This window comes from Myotis brandtii, unplaced genomic scaffold, assembly GCF_000412655.1.
Source record: "Myotis brandtii unplaced genomic scaffold, ASM41265v1 scaffold105, whole genome shotgun sequence".
In the NCBI taxonomy this organism is placed as follows: domain Eukaryota; kingdom Metazoa; phylum Chordata; class Mammalia; order Chiroptera; family Vespertilionidae; genus Myotis; species Myotis brandtii.
Window position 1 is genome coordinate 1,241,674 of NW_005353538.1, and position 9,568 is coordinate 1,251,241.

Here is a 9,568-nt window from a genome sequence, read left to right on the forward strand (position 1 = left end):
GGGCGCCCCGGGGAGCCCCTGGAGGCCGAGGTTCCGGCCGGAGTCCCAGAGACCCGGCCTCTGGACAGCAGGAGCTCCAGGGACACACTGTCTCTCAGACGCGCGCCATGTCAGGCTCACAGCCCCGCATCCTGGCTCTCAGATGCACACCCACACCTGCCCGGCCCGGCGCCACGCAGCACTCCGCTCCACCGCCTCTTAGCTGCGCGCTCAGCCCCTGGAGACACTGAAACCAAAGGTCACCTCCTCCGAGGATCACCAAGCAGTGTTTCCACCTGCTGAGCCCTGCCCACTGCCACATCTCTCACGCTCACACGCGCACACTCACACACTACACTCGCATACACACACACTACACTCACGCACTCATACACGCTCACACTACACTCACACGCTCACATGCACACACTACGCTCACACTCACACACTACACTCGCATACACACACACTACACTCACGCACTCATACACGCTCACACTACACTCACACGCACTCATACGCGCTCACACTACACTCACACGCTCACATGCACACACTACGCTCACACTCACACACTACACTCGCATGCACTCACACGCACACACTACACTCACATACACACACACTACGCTCACACTCACACACTACACTCACGCACTCATACACGCTGACACTACACTCACACGCTCACATGCACTCACACACACACACTACACTCACGCACTCACACACATGCATGTGCTCACACGCTCACATGTGCACATGTGTCTGATTCCCCTTCTGAAGGAAGAAGGAAGGACCATGTAGGGTCAGATGCACAGAAAGGGAAGCCTTTAAAAACCTCAGGAAGAGTGACTCATCGTCTGGAAACGGTGATGGCCAGAGGGGCAGACCGGGCGACTGGGAGGGTGCCCCTGCGGGAGGAAGCGGGAGGCGGCAGGCACAAGAAGGGGGGAGCTCCCAGCCTTTGCTTTTTCTCTTCTTCCTTTGAGCTTCATGAGTCAAGACCTTTATCAGTTGGAGACTTCAATCCCATTTCACAGAAGGAATAACTGACCATTGGGTGGGAGAGAAAAGGCTCAGTGTCCTGGGTCCCAGAGGGAGGCGGCGAGATAACCCAGGAGTGTGGCTCCCCAGCCATGTCCCAGGGCGCCGCCCAGGCTGGCCTCACACAGGCCCCTGCCCAGCAATGAGGGCCGTAGGGAGGGAAGGAGACGGGGAGAGCGGCTGGGCTGCAGCAAAGCTGGGAGTGGCTGGGGCCCTGAGTGTGTGGCTTCCGAGGGGCTCCCCTCCTCTGTCTCCTCACAGACCTTTCATGTGGCCTGGCCCTGGGTCCCAGGGTAGGGCAGCCTAGCCCCAGATGGAGATCCCTCCTCGTTTCCTGGTCCTATTCCCAGCTCCACCTCCTGCTCTGTAGAGAAGAGGGCAGTGTAGGATGTGCCCAACTCCCCGGGGAATGGGAGTGGAGTCAGGATCTTCCTGGCTCCTCACTCCAGGCTCCCATGTCCGAAGCTCTGGCTAAAGGCTGGCATCTGCTTTCTGCTCACCTCCCCCACCCGTGGCCCAGGCATACTCCTGCTGGGAGAGCCTGTCCCTGCCATGTCTGCCAGGCATGGTGTGTGCCACCCTAAATAGCTGGGCACAGTGCCCGGAATGATGCACCTCAGGCCTGGCCCAGCCAGAGCGGGCTCCTTGTTATTTCTAGGGTAGCCTTCTCTTTTTCAAAGATGAAGGTACCCTCACCAAGGCTAGATCGGGGAACAAACAGGGAAAATGATCCTCTTGCACATATACCCAGATAGGCATGTGGCCAGTGGGTCCTCACGTACACATAGGAACACACACATGGACACTTTGGTGCCATCAGTCCCAAGTTCACTCCTGCTCCCCACTTGAACACCCTCATCTATAAACACAAGGAAAGACACAAACACAGAGCTACATAAGCCCAGAGCCACAAACATCCGGAGATACATAAACACAGCCCAGTTACACAGACACACAGAGAACATGTCCACCCCGAGCCGCCCAGTTTCCAGGGAAACGCACTCCCAAGAATGTCCGGAGTGGGGCCAGGCAGGGCGGGCTGGGTGCCTTGCTCCAGAGATGAGACAAGGAAACCCTCAGCGCCTGGAGCCCGGGGAGGGGGTGCTGGGGAGAAGAACACCCATTCCTTTGTGCCTCTGCCCCCCCCTCCCCCGGCCGCCCAGCTCCTGGGACAGGCAAGCCTGGACAAGAAGGCTGTAGGGATGGGGGGAGCAAAAGGGAAGGGGGTTGGGGTCAGAAGAGAGTGGGAGGGTATATAATTGGCAGGGTAGGCTTTTGGCTACACTAGAGTTGGGGGTCATGGGGGTCACAGGAAATGCCTGAGAATTCCATCTTGGCCCAGGCCCTCCCTCCTCTCAGGAAACTAAATGAGGCACTGGCCAGACGGGGCCTCCGTTCCTCCACCCTGCTCACCACACAGGGGAATGTTCTTGCCCATGAGTGTGAGGGGTTGGGAGCTGGGGAGCAAGGGCTGGGCTTTCTCTCGCCTCCTCCGAGCTCTGCTCCTGCCTCCCCTTGCTGCTCGGTCTCACTTCCATGCACCCAGGTCTTGGGAAGATGCTCTCTTTGAGACTGAAGAAGGCTATCAGACGGCATCACCGCCAATGTCCCAATTCATGGGGCTCCTCCTCTCATCCAGAGTCAGACAGCGGAAGCCCCGAAGGAGACAAGGCTTGCCTGCTGCTGCTGCTGCTGCTGCTGGGCCTGCCTCCCGAAGTCACTGTCCCCGCAACACACTCCCAAGGGCAGGAAGAAGGGAGGAGGGCCAGGTTGGGTCTCCTGGGTCAGCTGTGAGGGGAGGAGCATTTAGAGACCCTGAGGAGTGGGAACAGAAGGAGAGAGGGGAACAGTGGGGTTCCACTGCAAAGGAGCTTCCAGCTGGTCAGAGGGGAGAGTCCCCAGAAAGTGGTTCCAGGACACCGGTCCTGCTCAGAGCCAGGTCAGCCGAAGCTCACAGCCTCCTGCGAACCCCACCTCTACCCCTTACACACCTGCTTTTCTCATTCCCTTCCATTGATGCCCAGGCAAACACACTGGTTCTGTCCAAGTGCCACCTGGGCCAACCCCTTCCTGGTCTGCTGGTCACCATAGTAACTGGGGCCCAGTTTCCAAAGCCAGCTCACACAAAGAATGGCCTATTGCTTTGGGAAGCAGGGTGCTAACCATATTCATGACCCCAAAGCTACTGTCAACATTTTTTTTTCTTTTTTTGGTATTGTTGTTAATCCTCACCTGAGGATACTTTTTCTTTTTCTTTTTTTAAAATATATTTTATTGATTTTTTACAGAGAGGAAAGGAGAGGGATAGTTAGAAACATCGATGAGAGAGAAACATCGATCAGCTGCCTCCTGCACACCCCCCACTGGGGATATGCCCGCAACCAAGGTACATGCCCTTGACCGGAATCGAACCTGGGGTCCGCAGGCTGACGCTCTATCCACTGAGCCAAACCAGTTAGGGCTGAGGATACTTTTTCATTGATTTTTAGAGAGAGTGGAGGGAGACGGAGAGACAGAGAGAAACGTCAATGAGAGAGAGACACATTGAATGGCTGCCTCCTGCACGTGCCCCCACTGGGGCTAGAGCCTGCAACTGAAGTACGTGCCCTTGACGGGAATCGAACCTGGGACCCTTGAGTCCGCAGGCTGATGCTCTGTCCACTAAGCCAGACTGCCTAGGGCGACATTTTTTAATAGGAGTGGGCATGTCCCCAGATTTCGCCCTTCCCCATCCCTGTCGGGGGGTGTCCTCCTCTCCCCACCTCTCCAGCTTTCCAGAGCACAGCTCCCTCTGGCATCCGGGACAGTGCCATTGTGCCCCCACGCTGCCCCGAAGGCTCTCGCCTAACAACCACCGGCGACCACCACCAGGCTCCCCATGCCCTGTGATCGCAGGGACGGGCTTCGCTTCTCTCCCGAGGGCGGAGGGAGGAAGGATGAGGGTGGCCAGAGAAGAAAAGCAGGATGAAGACAAGTCTGGCTGCCAGAGTCTGGGTCGGGCACGTCAGATGCAGTTGAACACCCCACCTCCAACAGGGCAGTTACCATGGCAACCACCCTGCAGGCTTCCCCTGCACCTATCACGCACAAGCTTTTAAACCAGGACCCCCTCTGCTAGGAGGTGTCACTTACCCTGAGTGAGCCGGGTGGGCTGCCGGACAGGGAGCCCGTCAATGGCACAGGCATTGCCGCACGGGTAGAGGGTGAGGGTGCCCCGCAGGTTCTCTATGTAGCAGTGCTCGGGAGCCAGGCCCGGCCCCTGCAGGGCAATGTCCTTGGCCGCAGAGCCGATCACTGTTCTCCCTAAAGACAGGAGGCAAACTGAGTCAGAGGGTTTGCCCAGCCCCAGGAGGCAGACAGGGCAAGGAGGACTGAGAAGGAAATGGGCTTCCACCTCCTACTCCAGGAAGGATCCCTGCCCCGCTGCCCCTTTGGGCCCCTTTGCCTGGGGGAAAGTCTGTGGTAGGAGCTCTTCTCAGGCAGAGAAAAGTCTGGACCAAAGATGGGACCCAGAGGGCACAGCAGGATCCAGACCCCACGCTGAGCAGAGAAGGGCACTTCTTTCCTGCACACCCTCCTTAGGCACCCCCCCCCCCACCCAGCTGGTCATCTCCTTCATCATCCTCCCCTCTCTTTTCTTCTAAGTTTCCCTCTCTCCTTCTCTCCCTCCTTCTGCCACCTGCAGCCCTTGCCCTCCCTCACTCCCTCTCTCTCCAGTGTGGCCTCTCCCCTCACTGCTTCTGCCTGCGCAGACCCTCCCCTGGCAGAGCCCCCAGGCCTGGTATTTGCAGAATGTGGGGAATGTCGCATCACCCAGGCAACCAGTGCAACCAGGAGGGAAGAGGACGCCGAGACGTGCAGGGCTGTGCCAGGGCCTTATCTTGCATGGGAGCTCTGCCCCTACTTCCATCTCTCCCTTCTGCACTGGTACCTGCTCCCAGGCCAGGCACCGTCCTGGAGCGGGCCCCTCGCTTCTGGGCCATCCTGGTTGCCAAGAGCACTGTGCTCTCCTGTTTCAGCGCGCTCCTCCTTGTGTCTAAAGGGATCTCTAATCCTCCTCATGGAGCCAGGTTATCAACCAGAGGGGGCAGGCCGTCTGGGAGGCAGAGGCCAGGGAAGCAAACTGGGGGGTGGCACCGCCTCCCATTTGGGGGAGCTGACCACTGCCAGCAGATAGCAGAAGGGCTCCAGCACATGCCTGGGCCCCAGGGCAGAGATGTACGGACAGAGGGGCCCGACTTACCTTCCTCCAGCGGCACCAGGGTGATCGCTGTGCTGAGCCGCCCGCTGCCCAGGCTCACTAGGTGGGGCTTGTCCGTCTGCACCTTCAGCCCTTTGCCCGTCTCAATCAGGTCCAAGGGGCCTTTCTGCGGGCAGGGCGGGCGGGAGGTGAGCTCAGCAGAGACCCCAGGCCAGACCTCACCGCCCAGCCACACTCCCTCCAGCACCCTCGCTGGCCTCACTCTCTCCAAAGGACTCTGAGGCGGGGAGAGGGTTAGCGCACAAGCTTGTACAGAGCACTATTCCACCAAAGTGTCATTAGATCTGAATCTAGGCCACTAGCTCATCCCACCAGATTTATCTCAAGTCTTGGCTTAACTGCCCCTTTTGTCTATTAAGACAGAAACAAGGAGAAAGTAAGGGGAGTGGGGAGGCCCCGGGTGAGAGGAGGGGGTACTGGAGAGGAGGGCCAATCAGGGCTTGTCCGGCATGCCCTGCCTCAGTGGCTAGAGCATCAGCCTGCGGACCAAAGAGTCCTGGGTTCGATTCTGATCAAGGACACATACCTTGGTTGCAGTCTCCTCCCCAGCCCTGGCCCTGGTCAGGGTGCATGCAGGAGGCAACCAATTGATGTGTTTCTCTCACATCGATGTTTCTCTCTGTCTTTCCCTCTCTCTTTCACTCTCTCTAAAAGAACAATGGAAAAATATCCTTGGGTGAGGATTAACAGGAAAAAAAAGGTAAGTTCACAGACTCGTCTGTGGCAATCCACTTGGCCAGCGCTTGTCTCTGTTAAACTAAATCACGAGAGGGCAGAGGCGGGATTAAGGAGGGAAATACAGCTCAGAGTCCAACTGAAAACCCTTCCTGGCTTTCAAAGGGTATTTTCTGGCTAAACCCACTAACCCGGTTCAGATAAAGACTTGGCTGTTGATAGGCTCGGGGCGTGGGAAGCGAGAGAGGAACTGCTGTTCTCATTCTTGGGCCGGGACCACGGGTGGACAGAGGAGCCGAACTCATCTTCACCAACAGCCCTCTTGCCCCAGGGCCGACCCAGCTCACCTGCACCATTGCTGGGGTCTTGCATCCAGGGCCCACCTGGTTCCTGGTGAACGTGTCCATGGTCTTGATCTCTCGAGCTCCTGGGGACACAGCAGACAGCAGGTGAGGTGGAGGCAGGGCAGGAAAGGGGAAGGGGCAGGCTCTGGGGCGGGCTCTGTGGCGGGCAGCACTGCCATCGTCACTCCCAGCTCCTGATGCTGCAGGAGACGTGGGGGAGGCAGTGCATCTCCAGCCACAGCAGGGCTCCCGCCCCACACCAGGCCTGGCCCTTGCCCCCAGAACCACAGAAAGCCCTAGAAAGCCCAGCCTGCATTTCTGTGCTTCCCTACCGCGGACACCCAGCACCAGGTTGTGGCCGCTGAGGACCCTCAGACACCGGAGCTGAAGTGGGGTGGGAAAATCTACCCGAGTGGGAGCAGGGGAACCCAAGGAGCCCCTCCCAGGACACTGGCAGCCAGAGGGCACCAGGTGGGCAGCAGGGCTGAGCTAGGAGCTCCCCGCTTTCTTCTCCTTTTGTCTCTTTTCCCAGGTGGCCTCATTAGGATCTTTTCTTTCTTTTTCTTTTTTTTTAACTTTTATTTATTGATTTGAGGGAGAGGAAGGAAGAGAGAGAAATAAAGAGAGAGAGAAAGAGAAATAGAGAGAAAGAGAGAGAGAGAGGGAGGGAGGGAGGGAAGGAGAGAGAGAGGGAGAGAAAGAGAGAGAGAGAGAGAGAGAGAGAGAGAGAGAGAGAGAGAAATTGAGATTTGCTGTCCCACTTATGCAGTCATTGGTTGATTCTTGTATGTGCTGACCTGGGATTGAACCTGAAACCTCAAGTATCTGGACAACCCTCTAACCAGCTGAGCTATCGGCGAAGGCCAGGATCTTTAAAGGAAACAAGAAAATTCAAACAGAACGTTAATAAATATTTGCTGGGAAACTCCCCCAGCCGGTGTGGCTCAGTGGTTGAGCGTTGACCCTATGAACCAGGAGGTCACGGTTCAGTCAGGGCACAGGTCCGGGTTGTGGGCTCGATCCCCAGTGTGGGGCGTGCAGGAGGCAGCTGATCAGTGATTCTCTCTCGTCAATGATGTTTCTATCTCTCTCTCCCTCTCCCTTCCTTTCTAAAATCAAGAAAGATATGAGTAGAAGAAAAAAAGAAAACTCAAGCATTCTTTCTATCTCTGTAAGTCTCAACTCCTGCACCCTCTCTTCTCCAGAAAGCAATCTCCCCCCAGCGTAATCAGAAAAACACACACAAACCTCAGTGGTGACTAATATTGGGAATATAGGACTCGGGACCGGAACCTGAGTTGGTGCCATAGGAAGTGTAGGTCCTTAGGGCCAGGCGGGAAATAGACCCAGAGCCAGAGCCTCCAGAGCCCACCCTCTCTTCCTCTCTGGTCACATGTCTGGTACCTGAGAGCAGGAAGGAGCACCTCTGGGGACTAATGTGCGCCCCATGCCCATCCCTTGACCAGCTTGCTGATGGGAGGACGTGTTTGCTGCTGACACGTCCTGGGAAGCTGAGGAGAACGTGGCTGCCAGCAGGATCCCCTCCACCCTCTGCCAGCATCTCCGGTGCTGAGAGAGAAGTCAGTCGGGCAGGAGCCACATTCCAGGGAGTGTCTGCCCTGGCAGTGGGCCGAGGGCAGTTACCAATTTCACCCCCCCAGCATCCACCTGCCAGGTGTCATCTCGGCCACCATCTCCACCCCAGCTGGGGGAAGAGAGGCCAGGCCAGAACAGCACCTGGGCACACCCCCAGTCTGCCTGGGGAGAGGGAAGGCAAAGGCTGTTAACCCGCACCAAGGCCAACTTGGCATGGCACCTCCCAGGGGATCTGGTGACAGGAAACACTTTCCAGGGACAGAGGGTACCATACTGTTTCTCTCAACTCAGGGAAACCCGTCGGCATTCTGGGCGGGAGGAGAGGCAAGAGACCATGGGTTGAGAATGGGTAGTTTCTATAAAAGCAGGGGTAAGGAAAACAAAACATAAAGGTGAAGGAAAGGCACATCATTTAGTATCTAACCCTGTTCTTTTATATATATTTATTTTTTTATTGATTTCAGAGAGGAAGGGAGAGGGAGTGGGAGATAGAAACATCATTGATGAGAGAGAATCATTGATCGGCTGCCTCCTGCACGTCCCACACTGGGGATCCAGCCCAAAACCCGGGCATGTGCCCTGACTGGGAATCGAACCCTGACCTCCTGGTTCATAGGTCGATGCTCAACCACTGAGCCACGCCGGCCGGGCTAACCCTGTTCTTTATCATTTATTAGCTGTGAGATCTTGAGCCACGCCGGCCGGGCTAACCCTGTTCTTTATCATTTATTAGCTGTGAGATCTTGGACAAGTTACTTAACTTGTCTCTGTCAGGTCATTCTCTATAAAACTGGAATAATGATTTTTAAAAAGGTAGGGATTTAGTGCTTGCCTAGAATGGGGAGGGACTAATAAATAAATGGACACAAGATTTCTTTCTTGCCCAATAGGAATACTCTAAAATTAAATTGTGATGATGGCTGCGCAACTCTGTAAATATACTAAAAATAATCGAATGTGCACTTAAATTAAGTGAATCTTATGGTATATACATCACACCTCCATAAAACTGTTAGTTTAGAAAAAGACTGTCTGGAGATTCAGGTTTTTATTAAATGAGACGCTGTGAAGTGCAGAGCACTATAAACAACAGACAAATATAAAGTTATTACTGTGTTTCATGACCTTGAACAAGTCCCTTCACCTCCGTGGGCCTCCGTTTCTTCATCCGTCCAACGTGTCACTATTACCTTGCGAGGCAGCTGTGGGTACGCTCGCTTATTTAAACCAAAAATTTTCAAGTGAACGCCCTAGCGGTTTGGCTCAGTGATGTCTAAGCCTGCGAACTGAAGGGTCCTGGGTTCGAGCCCATGTGCCCGGGTTCATGGCTCGCTCTCCGTGCAGGAGGCAGCCGATCCATGATTCTCTCTCATTGTTGATGTTTCTCTCTCTCTCTCCCTCTCCCTTGCTCTCTGAAATCAATAAAAATAGATTTAAATTTCTTTTCAAGTGAAGATAAAGATTGTGAAGGGTTGAGGCTGAGGGAACCAGGCGAGGCGAGAAGAGAAGAGAAGAGAAGGGAATGAGGAGAGGAGAGGAGAGGGAGCGGTAGGGAGAGAGGCGCATAGGAAGATGGGCGCATGGGGGTGCGCGGCTGTGGCCCGCGGGACACCTGGTCAGGTGCGGAGGGAGGAAAGGTACCCCAGGGCCCGCGAATCCGAGCTCC

The 9,568-nt window shown here is 55.7% G+C and overlaps 1 protein-coding gene across 1 annotated transcript in view; it reads right to left on the minus strand.

Annotated features, from left to right (window-relative positions):
• The window catches only part of PHLDB1 (pleckstrin homology-like domain, family B, member 1), a 53,309-nt gene extending 46,920 nt beyond the window's left edge, over window positions 1-6,389 (minus strand). Inside the window, exons 1-3 of the mRNA XM_014539964.1 lie at window positions 6,310-6,389; window positions 5,270-5,393; window positions 4,159-4,329 (exon numbers count right to left, since the gene is read on the minus strand). Of these exons, the coding sequence (XP_014395450.1) occupies window positions 4,159-4,329; window positions 5,270-5,393; window positions 6,310-6,369 (355 nt within the window). The 5' untranslated portion in view covers window positions 6,370-6,389. The remainder of the gene's footprint in view (window positions 1-4,158; window positions 4,330-5,269; window positions 5,394-6,309) is intronic.
• Window positions 6,390-9,568: the final 3,179 nt, after the last annotated feature.